The 25,163-nt window shown below is 46.9% G+C and overlaps 9 protein-coding genes across 9 annotated transcripts; 5 read left to right on the forward strand and 4 right to left on the reverse strand.

Annotated features, from left to right (window-relative positions):
• Positions 1-321: 321 nt before the first annotated feature.
• On the forward strand, positions 322-1,914 carry PGRI_002530 (uncharacterized protein; the record flags this gene model as incomplete). The annotated part of the gene is made up of 3 exons (XM_040787966.1): positions 322-666; positions 727-957; positions 1,018-1,914. The coding sequence occupies 3 exons, from the start codon at positions 322-324 to the stop codon at positions 1,912-1,914; spliced, it is 1,473 nt and encodes a 490-aa protein (XP_040651738.1).
• Positions 1,915-4,111: 2,197 nt separating this feature from the next.
• Positions 4,112-5,058, reverse strand: PGRI_002540 (ankyrin repeat domain-containing protein; the record flags this gene model as incomplete). Its single annotated transcript, XM_040787967.1, has 2 exons — positions 4,112-4,628; positions 4,685-5,058. The coding sequence occupies 2 exons, from the start codon at positions 5,056-5,058 to the stop codon at positions 4,112-4,114; spliced, it is 891 nt and encodes a 296-aa protein (XP_040651739.1).
• Positions 5,059-6,163: 1,105 nt separating this feature from the next.
• Positions 6,164-6,994, reverse strand: PGRI_002550 (uncharacterized protein; the record flags this gene model as incomplete). The annotated part of the gene is made up of 1 exon (XM_040787968.1): positions 6,164-6,994. One exon carries the CDS (start codon positions 6,992-6,994, stop codon positions 6,164-6,166), a length of 831 nt encoding a protein of 276 aa, XP_040651740.1.
• Positions 6,995-7,645: 651 nt separating this feature from the next.
• On the reverse strand, positions 7,646-9,205 carry PGRI_002560 (uncharacterized protein; the record flags this gene model as incomplete). Its single annotated transcript, XM_040787969.1, has 3 exons — positions 7,646-8,383; positions 8,452-9,025; positions 9,075-9,205. 3 exons carry the CDS (start codon positions 9,203-9,205, stop codon positions 7,646-7,648), a joined length of 1,443 nt encoding a protein of 480 aa, XP_040651741.1.
• A 750-nt stretch (positions 9,206-9,955) lies between these two features.
• On the forward strand, positions 9,956-11,417 carry PGRI_002570 (Major facilitator superfamily domain, general substrate transporter; the record flags this gene model as incomplete). Its single annotated transcript, XM_040787970.1, has 7 exons — positions 9,956-10,093; positions 10,148-10,457; positions 10,505-10,811; positions 10,896-11,083; positions 11,129-11,207; positions 11,311-11,336; positions 11,392-11,417. 7 exons carry the CDS (start codon positions 9,956-9,958, stop codon positions 11,415-11,417), a joined length of 1,074 nt encoding a protein of 357 aa, XP_040651742.1.
• A 360-nt stretch (positions 11,418-11,777) lies between these two features.
• atm1 (ATP-binding cassette Fe/S cluster precursor transporter ATM1) lies at positions 11,778-14,270 on the reverse strand (the record flags this gene model as incomplete). The annotated part of the gene is made up of 7 exons (XM_040787971.1): positions 11,778-11,851; positions 11,906-12,122; positions 12,195-13,241; positions 13,298-13,566; positions 13,617-13,731; positions 13,826-13,849; positions 13,905-14,270. 7 exons carry the CDS (start codon positions 14,268-14,270, stop codon positions 11,778-11,780), a joined length of 2,112 nt encoding a protein of 703 aa, XP_040651743.1.
• Positions 14,271-14,666: 396 nt separating this feature from the next.
• On the forward strand, positions 14,667-16,196 carry PGRI_002590 (Mitochondrial biogenesis protein AIM24; the record flags this gene model as incomplete). The annotated part of the gene is made up of 7 exons (XM_040787972.1): positions 14,667-14,832; positions 14,889-15,007; positions 15,071-15,142; positions 15,197-15,367; positions 15,419-15,537; positions 15,587-15,806; positions 15,864-16,196. The coding sequence occupies 7 exons, from the start codon at positions 14,667-14,669 to the stop codon at positions 16,194-16,196; spliced, it is 1,200 nt and encodes a 399-aa protein (XP_040651744.1).
• Positions 16,197-19,090: 2,894 nt separating this feature from the next.
• PGRI_002600 (putative MFS monocarboxylate transporter (Mct)) lies at positions 19,091-20,664 on the forward strand (the record flags this gene model as incomplete). Its single annotated transcript, XM_040787973.1, has 4 exons — positions 19,091-19,370; positions 19,421-19,527; positions 19,594-20,177; positions 20,235-20,664. 4 exons carry the CDS (start codon positions 19,091-19,093, stop codon positions 20,662-20,664), a joined length of 1,401 nt encoding a protein of 466 aa, XP_040651745.1.
• A 3,116-nt stretch (positions 20,665-23,780) lies between these two features.
• Positions 23,781-24,888, forward strand: PGRI_002610 (Short-chain dehydrogenase/reductase SDR; the record flags this gene model as incomplete). The annotated part of the gene is made up of 2 exons (XM_040787974.1): positions 23,781-24,236; positions 24,289-24,888. The coding sequence occupies 2 exons, from the start codon at positions 23,781-23,783 to the stop codon at positions 24,886-24,888; spliced, it is 1,056 nt and encodes a 351-aa protein (XP_040651746.1).
• Between the last annotated feature and the right edge of the window lie 275 nt (positions 24,889-25,163).

A 25,163-nucleotide genomic window follows, 5' to 3' on the forward strand; every position in this document is an offset into this window, starting at 1 on the left:
TGTATCGTAATGTCGTACATACGATCTGAAGATCGGCTGTGTGATCGGCTGTGTTATTTATGCAAGCAAATACACATTTCCAGCCGCGCTCCACTTAGACCTCCACTTAAATAAAAAAGAAATTTAGGTCACAGTTCAGAGTTGATGTATCTGCAATGCATGTTTGCCCAGGCAAATAGGGATAATTTACAAATTATGACTCGTTATCCCCCTCAGCCCTGGATCACTAGCTGTCATGTAGTTTGCCTTCATGAAGGACTTATATACTACATAGTTATCGTCTTAATTTTCTACCAACAGAAAATTTCTGCTCTATACAAAATGAGAAACAAAAGCCTAGACCCTCTTCATCTGATTAGCTTTCCTGATGATGTGGCTTATTCATCCGTGTCGCCAGAAGGGTTAGACGTGAACCTCCTGAGCCAAAACCGCAAAAGTTATATCTCAAGGTTGAGCAACTGCTCCTCTTCTTGGCCAGTCGGATCCCTGGACGCATCGTGTCCATGTCCCGTTCTGACCACTCAGCGGCACGATGACGAGTTGAGGAACCTGCATTTTGCCCTGAAGTTGGCACTCGAGGATATCATTGTGCGATGGTGGACGGATGAAGAAGCACGGTTCCCTATGCGCATGCCGTTGGAGCCAGAGGAGGAAGAGTTATTGCGCGTGAGACAACATCCCTTCCATTATAGCGTTATGACATACTGAGTCGTTGTTCTCGCATAGTGGATACATTCGAACCCAGACCTATTCCCACCATGGCACGAGCGGCAAGGATCTTGGAGACCGGACTTTTTGGTAGAGAAAAATGAAGCTGGCATGGAGGTTTTCCGCATTTGCGAAATCAATGCGAGGTTCTGCTGGAATGGTTACATGCATGCTGGCTTTGGTCAGGATTCGCTTTCGGCATTCAATATCGAGTCGCGGGGTCTGGTTCATGCCGCGAAAGCTGAAACGGTAAGCAGACTGATAGAAAGTTGACGGTCGGAGGTAGATTGCTAATGGTTTTTAATAAAGATTATCGGTGGATTGTTCGAACTATTCGACAGCAAGATTCCTTTGTATCTTGTCAAAGGCGACGAACACGGGATTGATATCTCGATGTTCATCGAATTCGCACAGCAGAGACTTGGGATAAAACTGCGACTCATAACTCCAGACACCCTCCGACTCATCCCAGATCTCTCTCATTCTGGGAAAGCGGGATATAAGCTGTGCTGCCTCGCTGAAGCAGATGCTGTTGATACACTCACAACTGAGTCCGGCGAAAGAGTGGAAGAGATCCACCAAATTTGCCTCGAACTTCACCAGCGGGAGATCAATGCTCTTGATCTGGAGATGAAACGTCAGATCAGTTTACGGTGCTTCAACGACATGCGAACCATCCTACTTGCTCATGACAAGAGAATGCTGGGACTCATTCTTGAGGAACTGGACTCTTTGATCTGCAGAAACATCATCACGCCCAAACAGGCTGAATCGCTTGAGCGAGGCTTAGCTCACACGGTTCTACCGGGCTCAAACGCACTAAACCAGTTTATTAAGGATTGTGAAGCCTCTGATGTGTTCCAAAACGAATACCTTCTGAAACCGATCAGGGGAGGAAAGGGAGCAGGGATCTTGTTTGGTGATGAAGTCGGTCATTCCGACTGGCTAGCTCTGCTGGAGCAGATGCGGTCTCCGAGACTGAGACAAGGAAAGACCCTTTACGTTGTGCAGCGTAAGGTTCACCAACCATACTATGACGTGCTTCTGGGAGCGAAAGCGAAGTCAGAGCGGTGCCATATGGTTGGGACGTATCATGCAGTCAATGGTCACTTTCTTGGACTGGGGATATGGAGGTGTAGTCCCGGGAGACTATGTGCTATATCTAATGGGGCTACCTGGATGTGTTCGGTAAAGCAGCGATCCTAGTTTTATGCAATCAAATTCCCCCTACTTGGTTGAGTTGTAGGTTGTACATAGACCATTCTTGAACGAATCAATTACTTCAGCATGGCCACATGCTACCGATCGGCTATGGATACTGATTCTCAGGGGGTTTGATGCAAGACCACAGGGATTACCGCATTTGTATCCCCACAAACTATGACGAGCAAGTGGGTCAAAATTGTTCAAGCTGAATCGTGTGGCTTAGCTGATGTGCTATTAGTGGAAGTTAAAAAGATACTTAGGTCCAGGGGCAAGTGGCTTCAGCTGAAAAATAAACCTGATCTGATAGTTATGCACCTAAGTGGATCTCGGGATACCCTTGCATGTATTACTTTCAGATGGATCTTGACGATGTGTAATAATCCATGTAATGAGATTTCCAATGCAGGTCTTATGTGGAACATATACTTTAATTGTCTCACGCATATGCTACGCATCAGGTTTGGTTCTTTGTCTTTTTGCCAAACCCTCAGGCAGCAGCTTAATGTCTAAGGCATCTACATCTGAAAAGACGCCGAGAGTGAGATACGTGTTGGGACCAAGAGAGTAGACATTTATCTAGAGACTTGTCTCACTCGTTAGTTATTGCTTAACGTCATGTCACATCTTATATCCACATGTAGCGCATATTGCCTCGGACAGTTTCTTTATCCAGCGTCTCTATGCAAGAGACAGCATCAACAATCATGTACCATGCCTTCTTTGTTCCTATAGTGCAGGCAGGGAAGTCCTGAGGTACGGTATGCATTAATGAAGCCATTGTCCATAGGGATAGATGATTACGAGGCAAACATGATACCAGAATCAGTAAAACAGGTTTTGTAAACAGCATAGCAGACATCAGGGATGAGATCAGTCAGTAGAAGGATATGACCAAGACTACCCATAATGTTTTGGCACACTGTGTTTCACAAAGCTTGGTGAAAGATGAATAAAAGATGTGATAATTGTAGAAGTGTCGGATAAGGAAAGACTAGATGAACATTGGGATGGGCAGTAGAAGCTGCAATGAGTGCCTAGTCAGTCTAACATGCAGGAAATAGGATGGGAAATGTTCATTACGTTAATAGGGAAAGCTTAGTACGGAACACGTTTTGAATTGTGAATGGATTATCTATTCTAAGGGACTTGCTTAGTTTCACCATAAAGGCTACTTATCCTGAGCACCACGTAAAGGCGCAAGTCTTACTCAGGTGCTGCACACAGGACCCGTGCAGCTGGGTTGGGGGAAACGGACAACAGGAAGAGGGGAAGAGGGGAAGAGGGGAAGAGGGAAAGAGGGGGAAGGTTGTTGCTGAGGGTTGTCGAAGGTTGTTGTCAAAGGTCCTAGGCTGTCGAAGATCTAAGGTTGTCGAAGGTTGTTGTCGCAGGTTGTTGTCGAAGGTCGTCGCAGGTTGTCGTCGAAGGGTATTGTCGAAGGTTGTTGTCACAGGTTGTCGTCGCAGGTTGTCGTCCCAGGTTGTTATCGAAGGTTGTTGTCGAAGGTCAAAGGTCCAAGGTCCGAGGACCAAGGAATGGTTGGCTTTAGCTCCCACTTTCCAATGGAGAACCTAGGGAAGTACAGTCTGTATCCGCAGAGGCACGTAGGGGCTGTTCTGCGGCAGAGGCACGCAGGGCTGGCTACGGCATGCTTCGTGCCATTAGACAGGACCGAAGTCCAAGTCTAGTTTCAGACTAACCTAGGCCGCGGCAAAGGTTCCATGGTGTCCTCAGGTCCTCTCGCCAGACAACAGACCCACAATGTGGTGTCACATTGTGAGCCCAGAGCCAAGCCCCGAGTTTTGTGAGAGGGACGAAGAAGGAAGGAGAAGAGAAGAAGAAGAAAAGTGGGAGGGGGTAGGTATTTATACCCTGGCGATTTGGGGGGGACAACCGAAAAGGGAAGGTACGCGAGAAAAAGGGAAGGTACGCGAGACAGCACGAGATAACCTAAAAGGGAAGGCGCCACCCAGCCAAACACGCCCAGGTGCAGAAGACTTTGTTGAGCCAATGCCGACTACTACTATACATATTTGATTCAATCCATGCGTGTACTTTTGGTGACGTCGATGAATTAGGTTTTACATGATTAGCCCTTCTTTCATAGCTGGAGAAACGGTCTCGAAGCTCGACGAAAAGGTAGCGGCGTACGTACATAATAACCATGTGAACTATGCAACTCGAATTTTGTGGGCCCAGCCTAGACAGAATGGCACTGATCTGACTCACTAGCAACCGAACCCCGGTGCCGAAGACGATCAACAATTGCTGATATGCCATTACGCTCAGCTTTGTCAACGGCCGATTCCCCTCTTGCATCTCGAACAGCTGGATCAGCACCCCTGGCGAGAAGAGTCTCGACCACATCTACTTTACCCAGTTCAACAGCCTCATGGAGACGAGTTCCGATTCCAAACGGCTTTTGTAGATCGTAGGAGGTAGGATTATTCTCAAACATCACTTGGTTGATGGACGGATGTTTATCGAGAATGAAGTTTAGGACCTCAAGATAATCTGGAGTATTTCTCCGCACGGCATAATGCAACAACTGTCCATATTCAATAGAGCTCTTGTGTTTAAAAAGCAGTTTTATAACATCAAATGGGGCTTCCTGAACTGCGATAGAAAGAGGAGTAATATCAAGAGCGCACCGGACGTTTGGATCTGCGCCATGTTCGAGTAGCCACTCGCAAAGCTCCTGGTTGTGAAATGACCGTCTACGGACTACGCATTAGCTTCTATGGCGATTAACGCCATAGGGGTATAGACTTACATAAGTAGTGAAGGTGTGTTCCAGGTAATTGGCTCGTTGATGTCATAGCTGTTGGCAAGAAATAGCCTAAGGAACTGATAATCCGTCGAGAGAATAGCACTCTCGACGTGGTAATTCTGTACAGGAACACCACAGTCTAGAAGGTAAGCAGCCACATTCATATGGCCATGCTGCTGTGCTAAGGTCAAGGCATAAACCAAGTCATTTGTGGATAATTTGTCAGATTTTGAGAGTTTTCGGACTTGATCTATATCTCCAGACTCGCTAGCTTCTTTGAGGTGTTCAAACTCCCAAGGTGGTGGTAGATTGTAATTAGGGTCGAAGATAGGGGGCGGACTCCCAACAACCAAGCTTGAGATATCCATGTCTTGCATTTTCGATCAAAAAGACATTAGATTGAAGTCTTTAGGAAATGAAATCAAAGAAGGATAGAGAATAGAAAACATTTATAGGGGGACAAGGTAATATATGGTCCGTGCCATTCCATGATTACCTCACGACCAGCCTAATTTCGCGAACTGCATACTTTTGCAGCCAGGTGATACGACTACCTGGGACAGTAAATGTTCCGGTAAATGCTGTCCGTTTCGTGGCATTCCAGAGTGCTAGACGGACTTGTCTTTTTACGTATGATATCGATAGCTGCTCGGCCGTTGCCATTGTATCACAACATGTAGCAAACTTGCACATATCGTACCACAACCGGCAGGTAGCTCAGACAATCCCCATGCTGGTGACCAAAATATGGAGGCAAGGATGCGCGAAGTCGCCGCTCTCTTCACATCATACTCGACATACTTCCAAGGAAACCATATGTGGGTAGTATACGCTGTTATGGGAAATTAGATAGCACTTCCAGACCAGAAAGCGATCATCGATCGCACACTACAGGGGCTAGGCCTAAACTATACCAATCATTCTTATACGGTTGTTCCTGGCCTTTACCGCCTACCTGGCCATGGAACAGTTGTGGATGCAAGGAATGGAACATCCGAGGTATATATTAACGAGCGACGCATGTATTGATTAAGATCGAAGATAGGTCGAGTTGCCAACAATGATCAAGCTTGAGATATCCATGTCAAACTAGGAAAGAGAGTCCCAGGGAATTGAAAATAAAATACTAGGAGGGGATACAACCCATTTATCATGGGCCAGGCATTGTTATTTGTGGGAAATGGAACCGAGGGGTGTTGCCATAGAGGACTGGACGTACATATATTGCAAAGGCGAATGGTAAACTAACTAACCTGGCTAACTAGTTGTGTCTGTTCTTGGGCTGACAGAAATAAAAGTGAAAGTACTTGAATTATTAACTATGGCAGGGACCAAGGAGGGTCGAAAGTGATCTTGTTGGAAGGGTATATAGTGCGCAGATTCCATGGTCTTGGTTGGTCTATCTTGCTTAAAACACGGAGTGCTGATAATCTAACCTAACGCTAACCTTGGAAGTTTATAGGCTAAGCTATCAACTACTCATTACCCTGAGCTCAAGAGCACCCCGCCTTCACTCGCCGTCGAGATAACCTTGTCAACCTTCTCAATCTCCTCGAGCCTTTGCAACCAGAAATTCCACCGATCCATGCTCATCGGTCCCGTCCAAAGCCTCCCCTCTCTCTCTAACGCCCAGGATTTCTCGCCTTTCTTCGCACCCTCTTTAAGTCTTTCTCTGGCTATCTCAATCCACACCGCTGCAGCAGGTACCTCAAAGTCCCACACTGCATCCTGGCATTCAAGCGCCTCGGAGATACACTCATAGCCCCAGCTTAATGGCAATAGACCATCTTCAGCATTTGGTCCGGGAGCAGCCATTGCACAAGATGCTTCCACAAAAGCTAGGTGCACGTGGGCCTCACGCCTCTTCGCTCTTGTGGCTGGATCCCGCGTCGCCAGCGCTTTACGCCAGTGGCTCTGCTTCCATCTATCTGACCACGAGTTGCCGAAGCTCCTGAGACTTTTCCAGACTGGGTCGCTGTGCTGGCTAAGTTCCTTTAGTAGGTTGATGAGCGCTAGCGTGTGGCATTCGGGCAGCTCAAAAAGGGCGTCTTCGATTATGCCTAGTACGCGGCCTTGCAGGTCGGTCTTCTTCTCGGAGCCATAAGGTATGGTCATAGCGGCAACTGTCTCTGTTGGCTTAAAGTCGCCTTTCAGGTACGCTTTAAGAGCTGCGGCTTGATAGGGATGCGCCCCAGTCTCTTCCTCTCCGTCCATGGGCGCAGTGTGTTGGTCGAACCAAGCGTCGTCTGCGACGGAGCCGAAGCCGTCTAGCTCGATTGATTTGCATGTCATTTCTTGAATGCTGGTGTTCATAATGACGGTGCGTGAGGGCTCTTGAAGCAAAGTGCAGAATGGTTGCGATACACTCGAAGAGTGGCAAGTAACCAGAACTCCGCACTAGTCACACAGCTACCCCGCGATAACGATTGAGGAGGACTATATCACTCCTGTTGCAATAACACGTGTCGAGAGTGACATCATTAGGCAGCCAATGCTGACTCCAGGGCTGATATGTCGATCATCCAGAGAGTCGGGGTTGAGAAATAAACATCGGATACAGCGAAATGCCCTCCACGACTTGTTCAGTCTGGCGCAACTAGAGCACCACATGGTAGCTTGCAGTGCCCATATTCTTGTTCACAGTATGTCCTTGGGACGGTGAATTACTCCACGTTTGCACGGATTACTGATGTGGTAGAATGTATCGAAAGTAATGAGTTCTATGATGTCTTTCCAGGCCATGTCGCCGAGGATTAGTTGCAGCATTAAAATTGGATGTACAATAATACTTAGTACGTTCACAATATGGTACATAGTGTATCTTTTACGGGTATGATATCGGCAATCTTCACTCTATTTTATATACACGATTCAAATTGAAGCGATCTCTATCATTAAATAGGCCAGCATGATTCCCACGAGTAAAGGTATCTACCTAAACAGATATATCCCACTGAGTCGGGCTCATAGTCTAGCTACTACCTTTTGGGTAGTCTTAGTATTCACCAACGCCGCCTGAGATTTCAAGTTCAACCTCTTCCACATAGCCTTGCGGCGTTCATGTCCCTCAAAAAATGCCCTCACCCACTCGCGGCGAAATTTGGGCAGCTTTCGTCCATTTCCTTCTTCTCCCTCGCCGGCTAGACATCTCAGCGTCTCAAAATAGTCTTCGAAGTCCGGGAAGAGCAGTGTAAACTTCACACCATCACCCCGAGCCTTTATACGATCCGCTTCCCATTTCTGCATCACCTCAAGAGAAGGTAGAGTGGCTCGGCCAGCCAGCAACCGTGCAGCTAAAACCGATTGCCATTCAAAGACTTTGAACGTCAGACCAGCCGCGACAGCACCAACAAATAGTAATGTCGGGTCTTTTTGCCAAACAACATGTTGGTATAGATCAGGGATACGATTGTTGCGAACAGGAACTGCCGGTAGGAACGGTAGCGTCCAGCTGTATCCTGTGCCGAAGACAATGTGGTCGACGTCCGTGATGCAATCTCCGTTGGTCAAGTGCACCGTTCTGTTCGAGACTCGTTCTATCGATGGATGTCTTTGTATCTTGGGGTGATTAAATGCTTCATCGCCGAAGTACCCGTTAGCAGCATGACCGATTGTGATTGCGTGGACTGGTTCTTTTGCCGTTTCCACGAGATCGAATGCGATGTCGGCTGCTGAGACAGATGCGCCTACAACCACCACTCGCTAGAATAATCACATTAGCATATCGAGCCTGAGACAATGTAATTAAGCACTTTGGCAATCTAGCTTACCTTGTCCGCAAATGCATCTCTCCCGCGGAAATGCTTGCTGTGAAGTACACTGCCCGGTCTTGTCTTCTCAAACGCCTCCAAGCCTTCTATTGGGGGAATATATGGGACCCAGAAGTGTCCACTCGCCACGACGACCGCATCAAACCACTCAACCCACCAGTAATCGCTCTTTTCTCCGTCCTTTCGCAGTGTCACTTTCCACTCCGTCCCCACCTTCTCGACCCGTTCCACTGTGGTGTTGTACGAAACCCAATCGCTGTAACCCCGACGCTCTACGAGACTCCTCACGTATTTCCGTACCACATCCCACTTTCGAAATGGGGTTTCGGGTCCGTGGTGAGATATAGAAAGCTCGGTGCGCTCTTCTGGGAAAGGTTCCTGGGCGAACTGCATGGGCAGGAAGTCGATATTGGTTTCCAGATAAGGGTAAACAGACGACTCAGTAAACCGAGGCTGATCTGACTTTGGAGCCTGCGCGGGCAGAGTTTCTGGGATAGATAGTGATGGATCAGCTGTTCTTGTCGCTAGAGATGCAAAGTCGCGGAGTGTTGGAGGCTGGGATGAGTCGCCAATCCTGATTTTCATGTCAGTTGTCGTCAAAGGTTCGGAGAAAATAAACGTACCAACAGCCTCCTGGACCCTCGCGGCGCTCAAAGACACGGATAAGATCAAAGGTCTTTTCTTGCGCCAGGGCATCTATCGCAATGGCTCCTGCCGGCCCAGCGCCGATGACTGCGACTCGTTTTACAGGCATGATTGGAATTAGAAGTATTTAAAATTAAACTATAGAACCCCAGATTTAAAATATATGCAATGCAAGTGAGATCCCGTCCCAAATGCCGAACTGGTGGGCTTGGCATCGATCTAGGGTTAGCTGCTGTCGTCGTTTATGGGCCTCGTCACGCAATTTCACCTCGCGGGGCGACAACTTTATGCCAACCAGTTACGAACCGCGAACTTCATCTGAGATGTTTATATTCAAAGCCCTTCAAATCCCGTTGAAATACGAAGTCCTTAAGGGATTGTAGTTCAACAGTATTTTCAAGGTCTGGCGTCATTCGAAGGATTCATCATAGCACGCCATATTATAAATTATGATAGGGCCAATGGGGTGAATATTTAGGTGATAAGACTAATTCCTGAGGTCTATAACTCGTAGATTATACTTGAGAATCTCGGAAGCCTAGTTTGCAGTCAATATTCATCGGAATTGACTATCTTAATCTCTCTTTTTTACCACTCGACCTGAGGGCAATGGTATAGTATGGATATCACAATGGATGAGAAATTGGATTTCAAAGGTAGTCCCTCTGGATATTCTTCATCATCGCTGTCTGTATTGTCAGAATGGGATCCCAGGCACGAGCAAAAGGCTCGCAGAAAGTAACCAATAACCCCCATAGATAGGATACCAACAAAACACTGACATTCATTTCTCCCAAGGATCGATATCACAGTGTTACCTCTACTTTTCCTCGGTCTTCTTGTTTTCCAACTAGACCGCATGAATATTGCGAGTGCATTGACTGGTGGCTTCGCCACAGACATCAACATTTCACAGTCCACAATCAACCTGGGCAATCAGCTCATGTTTATGGGTATCGTGGTCTTCGAAATACCATGTAACATGGCCTTACAACGAGTATGTACAAGGCAACCTCTCTTGAAGATCTAATCCTAATACAAAGTTTGGTAGGTCGGTCCTCGCAAGTGGATTTCAGCACAGGTGTTTCTCTTCGGCTTACTCGCTACCATGCAAGTATTCATTCGCAGCCGAGGATCTTTCCTGGCTGTACGGCTGCTTCTAGGATTGGCTGAGGCAGGTTATATCCCCGGTGCAGTATATACTTTGTCGTCGTGGTATACGAAAAGAGAATTGGCGAAGAGAGTTGCCATTTTCTTCTTTGGGATGTTTGGTGGGAATGCCTTGAGTCCTATCCTAGCTTCAGGTATTCTGCTCCTCGATGGGCGACACGGTATTCGAGGATGGCAGTGGCTCTTCTTAAGTGTGTATAGTATGAATTCAATGCTTCATTCGCTAACGCATTAACAGTTGAGGGGCTATTCACGATCTTCGTCTCGTTCCTCCTGTCACTACTCCTACCTGGATCACCCGATCTTACCAGGCCATTGTTGAGCCCGGGCTTTGTCAAATTTTCGGATACCGAGAAGGAGATTCTGCAAAAACGACTCGAAAAAGACAATGGCGGCAGTACCGAGGGCGCGTATGGCGTGCATATCCCATTGAAAGTTGTCTTTCGCACTGTATGTTGCTATCGTCGCTGGCCGCACTTTATTTCTACGTTTGTCGTGTTTTCGACGTGGAGTCCTCTAACGACCTACACGCCATCTATCATAATGTGAGTCTACCCTTTTGTCGATAGAATTGATCTATGTCACAATCCCTATTCGAACCGGAATTGGTGGTTAACACATTTATACAGGTCGCTCGGCTTTGACAGAACAGAAGCAAACGCTTTGGCCGCAGTCGGCGCATTCCTATCACTTGCTGTGGTGTTTTCCTTCGCCTACGTGAGCGATCGGACCAATCTCCGAGGTGCATCTGTGATCGCTGCTCAAGTCTGCTACCTCATTGCCCTGGTAGTAACTCTCAAGGTGCAGCCCTATGTCGGTAAATGGTCCCGTTGGGGACTTTGGACAGCTGTGAACAGTTTAGCTGTGGGATATCATCCTATACATAACTTCTGGGTTCAGATTAACTGTCGAGATCCGAGGGAGCGGAGTATCAGCATCGCGTGAGTTGTCCTATCTTCTCTTGATCTTACAGAAGCTAATGGTAGATCTGACTACAGTATGTGGGTTATGTCTGCAATAAGCGGTTTGATGGTTGGGACACAGTATTTTCAAGCGGGTGACAAGCGATTGTAAGTGAAGGTATTCTCCGGAATGTCAATGCTGTACAGTTTCTAACACCAACAGTTATTCGACCGGCCTACGTACCATGATCATTATGGTATCTGTAGGGATCGCAAGTGCTTTGGCGCAAATTGTGATTTATGTCGTTCATAATAGACGTGTTGCTCAAGGCAAGCATCAGCATAGGGCTGGATCGACCCCTATGGTGTATGTCCCTTGAATGTAGCAGATCATGAATAAATAGATGAAGAACTCGTCCAGATTATCTTTTGTGCATAGTCCTATGTAGTACTATTATTTCCCGGTGAGATTACTGCCTGCTGTAATTGAGGAATCCGTAAGACATGAATGACATTTTTTACATGGGGATGATATGTGCTAGTAAGCTTTGAGTACACGAAGGTAGCCTAACCCTTGTATGTTGGATGATTCACTACAGATTCTAGATTTCACGCCTTGGGCTGGACGTCTTCATCTTGAATCCGCTCCGGGTCAACGTCGTGGGCCATCGATTGTTCCTGGGCTGAAATTGGGTTAGCAAGGATCGTAGACCGCAAAGGGGGAAAGAAGGACTTACTATTCCAAAGCTCTGCATAAATACCGTCACGCTCGAGCAACTCGCGGTGTGAGCCCATCTCTGCCACATGACCTTCCTTCAAGACCAGAATTTGGTCACTGTCGGCGATCGTGCGTAGACGATGAGCCACAAATACGCTCGTGCGGCTCTTATCTTTGAGGATGCTGTTGATATTCTGGAGGAGGGCTTGCTCCGTGTAGGTATCTAGGGCGGATGTCTAAAGAGAGGGGTGATTAGTTACCGCGATTAGCCGCTCAGCTGGCGGATAAAGGGGACAATGAAAACTTACTGCCTCATCGAAAAAGAGTAGTTGTGGGTCCTTCAGGATCAACCGAGAGATTGCCAGTCGCTGCTTCTCACCACCAGAGATCATCATACCACGCTCACCAACTGCAGTTTCGTAGCCATCGGGCAGACCCTCAATGAGTTTGTGGATGTGGGCTCGCTCTGCAGCCCGGCGCACCTCTTCGTCCGATGCATCAATCCGACCATAGCGGATGTTGTGGGCGATCGTGTCATTGAACAGCGGTGTGTCTTGTGGAACCACTCCAATTGCCTTGCGGAGGCTGTCAACAGTCACATCACGGATATCCTGGCCATCAATCAAGATACGACCGGACTGGACGTCGTAGAACCGGAACAACAGACGTAAGATTGTAGACTTGCCGCAACCGCTAGGGCCAACAATAGCGAACTTCTGCCCTGCTGGGATAGTGAAGGTGGCATTCTTTAGAATCGGTCGGTCTGGGTGGTAGCCGAAAGTCACGTTCTCAAAGTGAATCTTGCCGCCCTGTGTCAGCTGCAGCGGCTTGGCGTCGGGTCGTTCCTGGATGGTGACGTTCACCTTCTGCAGGTTGAAAAGCGTCTCCATGTCCAGCAGGGACTGGCGCAGTTCACGGTAGACAGATCCCAAGAAGTTGAGTGGGACGGAGAGCTGGAAGACCAACTGATTGACCATTACCAGGTCGCCGACGGTCATGGATCCGTTCGCAACTCCATTGCAAGCCAGGTACATCATTGCGGCCAGCGCAGAGGAGAAGATCATGTTTTGGCCGGAGTTCAGAAATGCCAGAGACGTAGTCACCTTGATTGATGCATCTTCATACTTCTTCAAGGCCTTATCATATCGTGCCACTTCGAATGTCTCGTTATTGAAGTATTTGACGGCTTCATAGTTGATAAGCGAGTCCACAGCCACGGTTGCTCCGCGGTTATCAGCTGCATTAGCCTGTCTCCGGAACTTTGTTCGCCACGCGGTTGTAGTGATTGTGAACGCTGTATAAGCTACCATTGTTGCTGTTGTGATGGCCGCAAATTGGAGGCCATATTGATAAGTCTATAACGCGTTAGTGATGTAGGAAGAAGAATGTCCGTTGATTTGTTAAATCATACCAGAATACCGCAGACAAGTGAGATTTCAAGTGCTGTCGGGACCACATGGAAAACCATGGAGGTTAGGAGGAAGCTGATGCCCTTAGTACCGCGATCAATTGCGCGGGTCAGACCTCCGGTCTGCCGGGAGAGGTGGAAGTTGAGATCCAGCCGCAAGAGATGTTCAAAAACATTTGATGCCACCTTCCGAATTGCCTTCTGCGCAACGCTAGCAAAGACCGCGTTGCGGAGCTCTTGAAACAATGTAGCTCCAATTCGGGTTACACCATCTATAGCATATTAGTGGCAAGTCCCTTCTTCCATATGCTGTCATCCTTACAGGCAATAATCATTGACCCAGCCACGGTATAGGCGGTTCCGCCGATGGTAGCAAAATCTACATTCATTGAGTCAACAATGTTCTTGAAGTAGAAGGGGATCTCCACATTGAGGATCTGTATTGGGTTCATGTCAGCATAATTTAGTAGAAAAACAACGATCGATAAAACTTGCCTTGGCTCCAATGAGGAGTGAAAGGGCTGTGCTGACACGGAGCTTCGTGCCCCAATCATCCTACCAGCTATAGTCAGTATCCCATTACTCTATACCAATAGCACTTGAACATTACCTTCGGCCACAGATATTTGGCCATTTCTTTCATAATAGCCCAATCTGCCTTCCTTTGTTCTTTTTTCCCGGCCATGGGCTCGCTTAGAATATCCTTCTTTGCCGGAGTCTTCACATTGGGGCTATCTTCCGGCTTCTGGATAATATTGGCATTTGCTAGTTGTGATGGAGCGGGGGTAGATGTCATGGTCGCTTTGATAGATGCATCTTTATTGTCTGTGGATTGACTCCATAATGAATTGTGATTTGATGTGAATGCGCGCAGGTGTGTTCCATTGAGTCGCGTGCTTCGTAGCTGGCCGGCGAAGCTCGGATAGGCGAATTGCGCTGTGCGCCAGCACGGCGATCGTGCGGCTCTGAGCAGCATGGCCGCTTGATATGATATTCTCTGAGCTCTGGAGTAGTTCTAGTCACCCAGAGGATGTTCAAAGGCGCATAGTGGGAGTGAGTAGGAAAGATTGATGCGTAGTAGCTATATTTCCGATAGCTCGTGGGGGGTAATCGCCGGCTTCGGAGAAAAAACGTCGCTTTCAATGCAAAGTCCAGAATAGTCGCAAATAGTCAAGCAAACGTACACAGAATAAAAACACAAAGTCATTGAAGAACTTATAATAAAACTTCCAAATGTCGCAATTCAGAGGGGCAGTTGTGTACTTAGGCGCCGCGCTCTCGGGCCCACGATTTTCCCGGTTTCCCTTTCGTCACAACTGACGTAAATTCTCCCTTCGGTAGCCTTGGGGTCTTTACTCTTCTTTCATACACAATGCGCCCTGTCCAAGGTGTTAGGACTCTGTCCTGGACTCGAGTTGTTCCTCGCGTCCACCGGCAAACGCGATACGTTCAGATTCGCGCCGCGCCCTCGGGAGTGCCTTCGGTTAATGGCGACAATCTGCCACTCGCTAGCACGCCCAGCTCTGTTGAATCACGAGGTAATTGCAATTCCCCAGAGCTTTGCGACTGTGAGACTGACAATGAGGAAACATAGATGCGCGATTCGATGTTGTCGGTGCTCCATACTCGCTTCTTTCCGTTTCGCTCTCGGCCTCGCAGAACCTATATACCCGACGCGGAACACTGGTGGGATTGAGCGGCAAGGCGGATAATGTATGCGGACCTGCGATCATGTTGTCCTAGTGGAACGGACATGCTAACGCATAATCTGCGCAGGTTGTTTCCACCTTGAGCGTTCTAGAACCCTTCCGGAGGGCTGTCGTCGGAGTGCCCTTCCTCTACCAGAAGGTAAGATGCGCGATGCAGATGAGGACCTAAAGACAGCGGTTGACGATTCCCCAGATCTCCTCACCAACCCCCGTCACAGCTCTTGTTTCCGTTCGATCGCCCAATACCTCCTTCGCCGTTGTGAACGTCAATGGCTCCGTGGACTGGATGGTTGCCCAAAGACGGGCTTTGCTTGCATGGACGGGCCGGTCTCTGTCTATCAAGCCGACTATCAACGCAAACCTGGTGAGTCGAGCTGTGGTCGCGTGAGAGGAAACACCAAACTAATTTACGCAGAGCCTGTCTCATTGGGGTAGCTCAGAAGTGACTGGCAGAGGTTTAATAGCCTTGGTTGGAAACGGACAGCTATATTCGGTTGAGTTGAAGGATGGCGAACAGTACATTGCGCATCCCAGGTAAGACCCCAGCCGTGATTTCACGTCTGACGTCGCTAATATTGTACAGCAACGTGGTCGCTTACACCATGGCCTCCAACCCTCCTCGCCCTTACCGTTTCAAATCCACCACTCTCAACTTCCAGGTCCCTGGTCTGAAGACACTACCAAGACTTCTGCAAAATGCCAAGTTCATTCGCGACGTCTCTGATTCAAAGGCATACAAAACCACTATGCAGTGGTTCCACAAGCTGCGCACCTGGTCTCGAATGACCATTTGGGGAGATAGAGTATGCCAGTCTCATTTTTTTGTCCTTCAAGATCCACCAACTAACAACATCGTCTAGCTCTTCCTGCAGTTTGACGGTCCCATGACCATCCTCGTGCAATCCCGCGGTCCTCGTCTCAACGATGTGTTGTCCGCACAGGAAGCTAACGAGATCGCCAATGTCCCTAGTGGTTTTACCTCGCCCGCTCCCCGTCCCACCGAAGGCGAAAAGCCACTCGACGAAAGGCCACACTCAGAAAAGACAGAAGTCGAAAGGGCCGTCAGCAATATTCCTGGCCTAGCACGCTCTGTCGAGGAACTAGAGCAAGAAACCCAAGGAATCCGCCAAAGCGTTGCGAAGCTCCGCAAAGATGGAAAGGTCGAGATTGAGGAAGTTGCTCGCACAAACTAAATAGAAAGACTCGCTTCAAAAGAGTCGACTTGGAGGAGTTCTCTTCGCATTGGGTTATGTACGGGCTAGAGCGGTCTCCATTTGGGATTATCACGTTGCATCCTGTACATTATGGGTATTTCTTTTATCTTGGCAATTGCCAACAAATCTTTTTCTTTGCTTCTGATATACGGATTCTACTTGCTTTGCTCATTATTTTCACCTTTTAGGTAGAAAGAGCAGGCATCAAGACATGCTCGAGTAATGCACCAGAATCAGAAACAGGGAAAGATACTACATAGCGGTCATCGGAAAAGCGAACGTCACGTCAATCCTAGTCTTATTCGTACAAACTAACTAAAGGATGAAAGGGTGGCAAAGCCAGGAAAGTAGGTTAGACAGTCACACCCCACATCCAAGCCTGCTGCCGCGCAAACTTATTGACTGTGTCCTGCGGTTCGGGGAAGAGCTGTCTCTCAAGGTCGTCTCTCACCTCGTCGGTTACTGGAGACAAACAGCCAGAGATTGCTTTGCCAAAGTCAGACAAAGCCTGTGATACAGTTTCATTTTCTCTGAAATGAAAGTTGGCAAAGTTGTCGACAGACTCGTCAGACTCGTCACCTGGATTTTGCCGCTCTCCTTCTCTTAAAGTAGATCCAAGCATCTGTTGCAGCTCTTTTTTCAACCACCAACTTTGTCAGTCACTCAAGAATTGCCAGTCCTTGGACAGCTAGTTGCGACTTTTGGGCCAGGGTCCGTTGCATTCCCAGCAGTCGGTGGATCTTTGACTTGTGGGACTCGAGTGTCAGTGGTTCAATGCTAGATATGATACATAGAGTGACGCCGGCAGTGAAGGTGCGGGTGCCAATGAAGGCGGCGGATGTATCTGCTGTCAATGAGAAGATTGGTGTTGACCCAAGGCCTGATATCTTGAGAGCAGCATCTCGACACGGGTTAAGTGTTTCGTACAAAGACCCGGTAATATATCGGAGCCTGGAATATCTGAGCATAATGCTCAGATATAGTGGTCTATTTGGCCTAGTGTGTAACTCGCCAGTCCAGGGGCAGGTTGTAACAGAAAGCACCACATGGGGGAATGGATCGCTTACATGGGAGTGAATGCGACTACCATGGCGGAGGACTGCTGGTGAGTGGTCTTGGCTAAGATTCATCATAGCGGCCTGGCGGCTATCATAGTCTTCATTTATATTATTGTACTATTCTATGAAATTTAGTTAATAAAGAAGCGAAAACATAGTTAATGGGTTCTTACCTATAGCCTGAGCTTTTACTTCGGTTTTCAGTTCACCGCCAATGCGAGTATCGTCGAATGCCTCATAGATGGCTCGATGCAGCTTTTTGTAGTGTACGCGTAGGTTATGATGAGAGAACAATCTGTGCTAGGGGTCGAGACAACAATACGTATAACTTAGCAGTAGCTCTCCAATTTGCAGAAGACTCAATCCCACACTAAAAGGGAAGTGAATAATTATTTAACTCACCTTACTTGTACAGTCAAGAACTTGGTATCGCCGCTCGCCAGTATGAATATGGTAGATTATATTTGCCTTTAAATCCAAGTCAGTTGGAGAAATAATAAGTCTGGAGTTGGGTTTCTCACATCAGGTGTCATATCCTCTAGCTGTAGATCGAAGGCACTTCTCGCTAGATAGCGCTCGTAAGAAGGAATTCCTCGGAGTGAGGACATATTGAGAGAGCGTTGAGAGGAGAAGTGAAGATAGAAGAGCAGAGAAGTGAAGAAAGGTTGGTTCTCTACAAACGAGTAGTTTGAAGCTAGCTAAGTAGCTGAGACCATGTGATACCACAACAGATATCAGGTCTGAGAACAAGAGTCCTCACAAAAGTGACAGGATTAAATTCAGATCTATCTCCACCTCTAGGGCTATTTTCCCTCTTACTGTTGCCCAGGTGAACCTTTAGGGCTTCCTGGGTTGCTCTAGACTGTGAAGCATCTCAATCCGATGTAGCATTCCAGCCTTGATGTTCAAATTAAAGCTGCTTGGGGTGTGAGAACTCTTAATGATTTCCTTCACGTCATGAAGCCGACATGACTCGGATTCGGGCTACTATCACTGTTGCTATTATCGGGGATGTAAAGTAGAGAGGGATATCTAGTTCTATAGAATTCGACAATTAAAATTCAATCATCCCTCATATTTATTTGGTAGGCTTCTGTAGAAGAATACTCACTGCGGAGTAAGGAGTAGCCCTGGAGGAGAATAATAGCTTACTGTGTCAATAAACCCCAAGTCACGGAAGTATACGCTTTCGAGAATCTATGCAAAATAATAGCTTAAATTGAGATTACTCAAAGATGTTTTTGCTTTTCTCGGATTCTTGAAAAAAAAAAAAGGAAAAAGAAAAGGTTCCAGGATGAACTGGGGGTTTTAAGGTGATTTATAATCGGGTAATATCACCTGGGCAGAGAGATTGAGTTGTTTCAGCTGCATCTAACCAGAATTATGTTTCATATTTCCAATATTTTATTTCCGATATCCCGGCAATACGGCATTGGTCTTCGGGTTATTGCATATGTCTGCAGTTGATAGCCTCATCCAGTATGGAGTGGTTTGTCAGTTAGGGGCCGGGTTAGTATGAAAAGAGTTAGACGTCTCGGACTTAGCAGAGTAGAACGCGATGTCCGAAGTGACTACTTATTTCCGACTTTCTCTCGGATATCTGAATCTTAGCCTTAAATAATAAGCCTACTTGGCAAATTTGAAATGTACTCGAAGCTCTCGGCATTTTAATCCACGAACCCAGCCAAACGGCTCTTGAGGTGAGTTTTGAATCGAACTTGTCTGACACACAATCTTATTTAATTTTATACTTCCCGTTGAGAACTATTATATTCTAATATTTCAAAAGTCTATATAACTCAGAGATCCTCAGAGATGGCACATCAGACTGAGATTGTATCCTCTACCGACAGTGACAGTATACAACTTTCCAACGGTTCAACGCCCACCATGAGTATGCATGAAAATAATGATACCGAGAAAGGACTCGGGCCATTGGAAAAAGACATACAATCACCTTCCGAGAAGTCAGTTGCTGCTGGTCCAGTACCCGCGACACCAGTGATCGGTCCGCCACCTGATGGAGGTACACAGGCATGGCTGGTCGTCCTAGGAGCTTTCTGCGGTCTATTCGTTAGTTTCGGCTGGATCAATTGTAAGTTCTGTCGGAAAACACGAATCGAACAAAATACTAACATCATACAGGCATTGGAGTCTTCCAAGCATACTACGAAAGTCACCAACTGAAGGAGTTCTCCACCAGTACAGTAACATGGATCACATCGCTAGAAACCTTCACGATGTTCTTCTGCGTGCGTATACCATTCCCCCAGAATCAGTTCACTATATCCCCAAGACCCATCCTAACATCCTCCTAGGGCCCAATGTTTGGAACCCTGTTCGACAGCTACGGCCCGCGCTGGATCCTCCTCGTCGGCACAATCCTCCACGTCTTCGGTCTAATGATGGCTTCCCTCTCAACAGAGTACTACCAATTCATCCTCGCGCAAGGAATCTGCAGCCCAATCGGCGCAAGCGCCATCTTCAACGCCTCCGTCAACTCCGTCAGCACCTGGTTCGCTAAGCGTCGTGCTTTCGCCCTCGGCGTAACAGCCGCTGGATCAAGTCTAGGAGGAGTCATCTTCCCTATCATGGTCACCCAACTGATTCCCAAAGTTGGGTTCCCGTGGGCGATGAGAATCTGCGCCTTCCTCATTTTGTTCATGTTGGGTATCACCAATCTCACCCTAAAGTCGAGATTGTCACATCGCCCGAAGCCATTTGATTTCCTGGGTTTCCTGAGGCCGTTGGCTGAACTCAAGTTTGCGCTTACGCTTGCTTCTGCCTTTTGCTTCTTTTGGGGCATGTTTTTGCCATTCACTTTTGTTATCACCCAGGCTGAGAGATATGGCATGTCTGCCAATCTGGCCGGGTATCTGATTCCGATTTTGAATGCCTCTAGGTAAGCTTTCTCTTTGGTCCACACACACCTCGTTGATGTATTAACACGTTTAAACAGTATCTTCGGCCGTACACTTCCAGGCTATCTCGCTGACAAAATCGGCCGCTATAACATGATGGTTCTAACAACGTTCTTCTCGTCCATCCTCGTTCTAGCCCTCTGGCTGCCATCAAGGGGCAATGCTCCGGCAATTGTTTTCAGTGCCCTATACGGCTTTGGCTCCGGTGCATTTGTCTCACTTGCGCCAGCTCTTGTAGCGCAAATCTCCGATCTGCGTCAGGTGGGCGTGCGGAATGGCACTTTCTTTGCTGTCATCTCCTTTGCGGCCTTGACTGGTACTCCTATTGGTGGTGCTTTGGTGCCAGATGTTCTCCATGACGATTATACCCGACTACAGATATTCGCTGGTGTTGTTATGATTGCTGGATCTGTTATGTTTGTTTTTGCCCGGGGCGCTGTTGGTGGGTTTAAACTTACGAAGGTGTAAGAGATGGCCTCGCCGAGTCTCTTTTTTATGAGTCTTTTTTATAGATATTCCCCCTCTCTGTTGCAAATATAACATACTAGATAGATTTCTAATCGAGAACTGATTCTTGCTTTTCTCCCTCTTCGAATGTCAATAGCCCAGCTGTAGCAAGCTAAAATATCTCTGCAAAAGATGAAACGAGTCAAATTCAGGATGTCGTAATCTACAAATTACTACATCCGGTTAGTTTTATAATATTAAATTTACTATATAATATTCCCTCTCTTGGCGATATAATCTATTTTTATACCTACGCTGACCAAGTATATCGTTTTCAAGGTTATTATACTAATAGCTATAGGATATTCCTTTCCATGGAACTAGTAGAGGATTATCCCTATAGTCAGGGATCCCCCTGGGTTCCTCTTAATTTTGTAAGCATTAGTCTTAGCACACAGACAGACAATACATTATATTCCCTCCCAGTCATTGTATCTTAACCGGTTAATAGGGCATACACCTGAGGTCAGTACATTCTCACAAATATGCTTATAGGAATAGATTAATATAGTAAAGGACGGCCTAGTTCTTAGAGATGATGTTGACGGTAAACCTATATTTAGAGACGAATAGGTTAGTTCTTAGTCGGGGTTATACAACGATCTAGAGTGCTATAGTTCTACCGTTACTTAGCGCCTTAGGTGTATTTCCTATTTAGGTAATCTATCAAGGGTGGTTTTATATTTGCACTAGTTGTAGTTGCATTATCGATCGGAGTGGGACCCACAAAAGCCGCTCATCTCACCAATCCTTTCTCTTTTTCCCTTCATATGGCAGAACATGATGTCCCGCCCGCTCGCTAAAGGCCGTTTAACGGATTGAATGATACAAAGGAGGATTGAGGGTCAAGGGATATATATTGATTCGGTTTCATGTCTGGGATGAAGTGGGAACTAGCTTGCCAGCCCATTTAGTGCAATTGAATTATTATTGTTGACAACCGCGAGTTAGGAGCTATCTTCCAATCCATAAGCCAGCCCAGAGAAGGAGTGGTTAAAAAGGATTGTATACTGGATGAGGGAAGGCGGAACTGAGTCAAGATTTCCCAGGAATTGTAGCTCTGGTCATGAATGGGAAGGCTTGGAGAGCCGCAATTGAAGCGATTTAACAAAACCTCCAACTCTAACCTGATATCCTTTCCTAATTTTCCGACGGCTGAACCTATTTATCCCGCCAGGATCAAGTACCATACAGGCTTTTTCCTGGCAGCCCATACAAACGTACTAAGAGCCGGAAGGATAATTTTCCTGACCGACATATTTCAAGTGTTGCCAAGCAAGGCATTTAGAACAACAAATACCGTGTCTCTCTAGTCCAGTGCGCTTGCCGCAGTAAGGTATAGATAACTTGAAACTTTGCACGTCAATATTCTTGAACTAGGAATCTGAAGCATAGTAGCATTGCTCAGCATCTAAGGAGGCCTACGAAAATGATACAACGTCTCGCGGTTTAAGTTTATAAAAAATCATCTGAAAAACCTCAAGCGGTATCTTAACTGGCCACTTCTCCCTATAGGCACAAGGCTTCTTCCAACAGTTTGATATTAGGACCCAGGCTAGAGCATAGAACCCCGGTGAATATTAGGTTACTGAATGGTTAGAAAGTAATATAAGGCTCCTAGAGGCCAGGATAACCTTCTGAGAAAGCTGCACGAAAGCGACATGATGTGGTAAGATAACAATCATGCGAACGTTGGCATGCGTACGCGGGGAATCGCTAATATATAACTTGGCTTTTAAGACGGCTCCGTTTATCATGGCTTTATATTTAACGTCATCGTATAAAACAACAAGGTATCTATAAAACCAATAGACATCCCCGTTGGGGTAGCTCTAAAGTAGAATCAACTCGAATGAGATTGGAAGCTCAACATTGCAATCGGAAGATACCTCTAAATCCCAGGCTGTAAGACGCAGGAAAGCAATACTTAGTACCCTAAATACAGGAGAATTATATCTCCAAGTCAAAGGGTCATCGACATAAAAGCGCCAAATAAAAACGAGGTCAGTAAAGAATCGCCCCTACAGCTTATTCATTGGTGTAGGCATACTAAATTCCATTTCAAACGTCTCAAATTACTTTACTTCCGGTGTGTTACTCTCGCATATATTTTCACCGAATATATATCGAGGCTTTTACACAATACAGTAATTTATGCTAGATATCTCAAGGATCTCGGTGAGATCTATACGTGTTGCCGAAGGTATCAATAATCCGTCAAACTCACTCCATGATAAGATCGTGAAAGTACCTGCATCTAGATCGATAGTGTATACAAAATCTAGATTTGAGTGAAGTAGGCTAGGAAATGGGACTGACTCCCATCCTTCAAGATTGTCGGGGTTATCACGTAAATATTTAGTTGTTCACAATGTCGACTCATCGTCAGGGGGACTTATCCGCGCTCGAGGACGATAGAAGCGGTACCATTTCCCTAAGGTATTGTGTTAGCGTTTGCAAGACATATAGTACGGACCATCACCAACCGTTGATATGTAGGTTCCAGAGCCCTCTATACCCTATCCATTCGATAAGGTCCCAACTGGGGAAAGTGATTGGGATTTTATAGATATTACGGGTGGTGGAGCTGTTATACGCAGTGGACTGCTGGAATCATCGCATGGACAGCAAGGCGAAGTTCCGCAAGTTCATAAAATCAATTTCAAAAGATGTACCTAAAAGTACCCCGACTCAAATAATGTCAGATCTAGTCTGAGATAGCTTTGACGGAGAATTATTTAACCGGTCTTTCCAAGGAGGGCTCCGGGCTGCACAGTCGGCGGACTTCATCAGCCACTGCTATACCGGTGGCTTGCCGCTGAAAGTTATATAGTGGAAAGGCGGCCGTTTCTAGGCACCAGAAGCTATCATTTTCGGCGTCATTTTTACAGATCCTTTATATTCGATCTGTACGGAGTAGGAGTAAGGCAACGGAATTAAAAAGATGGGGCTAAGCCTTGGGGCCGCCCCTTATCATAGAGAAGGTTAACTAGTGTTTTATAAGGCGATCCTAAGCCCAAGCTCTGCAGGAACTTCTATGTTGTCCTTAATCTTCGCAGAAAACCACCTATCCTAACATGGCTCCGTGGATCTTCTCCGTATTAAACGATCTATTCCAAGCCGGGAGGGGAACGAACACCACCTTCCTGACAGACCAACAAGTCCCCGGCGCCGATCTGACAGGAAAATGGATAATTATAACCGGCTCCAATAACGGCGTCGGCTTCGAAGCAGCAAAATCCTTCGCATCATGGGGCGCAAACCTCATACTTGCCTGTCGCGAGCCACCAGCATGGGAACAACACCCAACAGCAGCGGTGAACGAATGCAAAGACCTCGCCACGGCAAATGGCCATTCATCCACTATAGAATGGTGGGCAATCGACATGGCAGATCTCAGCAGCGTTGAAGCATTTGCCCAAAAATGGCTACAATGCGACCGCGCTTTGGATATCCTATGCAACAACGCCGGGATTGCAGAGCCTACCCAGCAAACCCGTATAACAAAGGATGGGTTCCAAGCAGTGCATCAGGTCCGTTTCTTCCTTGATCTTGCGTACGAATATAAACTAATAAATCTCCCAGATCAACTTCCTATCCCATGTCCTACTAACCCTCCGCCTCCTCCCATCACTAGCACGCAGTGCCGAGCCACGAGTAATCTGCACAACATCATGTTACCACCATCTAGGACTCTTCGATCTGGACCATGTGAATGGCGAACCAGGCAGTCGGGGCAACGATTATCGGAACAATAAGCTCTACTTCCAAATGTGGGTTGTAGAGATGCAGTCCCGACTCCTCAAACGACCAGAGTACCTCCACATCACAATCAACGGCGTCCACCCCGGCTTTGTGGCATCGGGGATATGGGACGGTCTTGCGAATGCGGGTGGGACGCCGAGTGGACTAAATTTGCTTTTGCGATATGTTGCTATCACGACGCAGCAGGGTGGATTGGCTATTTCTCATGCGGCTACTAGTGCGGAGTTTGGACCAGATCCTAAGAGGCAGGGTGTTAGTGCGGGAAATGGGCGTGGGGGTGGGAAATATATCAATCGGATATGGGAAGCGCCTATGAAATCACATTGTAATGATCCAGAGGCTAGATCGAGGTTGTGGATTAAACTTGATGAAGAGCTTGGTTTACAGGAGAAGGGTCTTTTAAAGGGGTTAGGGCTTTAATTTAATAAACTGTGTTGACGAGCAGTTCGAATGATTATACTAAAACACTAAAAAGGATGTGAAAGAAGATGCTGTATTGTAAAAAAATGCCACTCAAGTGGCCAGACCTTCTAGCCGGAGCCGTAGGGTTTATCCTTTCTGGATCGATGATTATGATAAAAGGGTTTATGAAAACAAAAGTTTACGATGGGGTTCCCAAAGTACCTATGATGGATTCAAAAGACAGACCAGAATATCTAACAAGAGTATGAACACAAAAACGCCATAGCACCGTC

Source organism: Penicillium griseofulvum (genome assembly GCF_001561935.1).
Source record: "Penicillium griseofulvum strain PG3 chromosome Unknown contig_79, whole genome shotgun sequence".
In the NCBI taxonomy this organism is placed as follows: Eukaryota; Fungi; Ascomycota; class Eurotiomycetes; order Eurotiales; family Aspergillaceae; genus Penicillium; species Penicillium griseofulvum.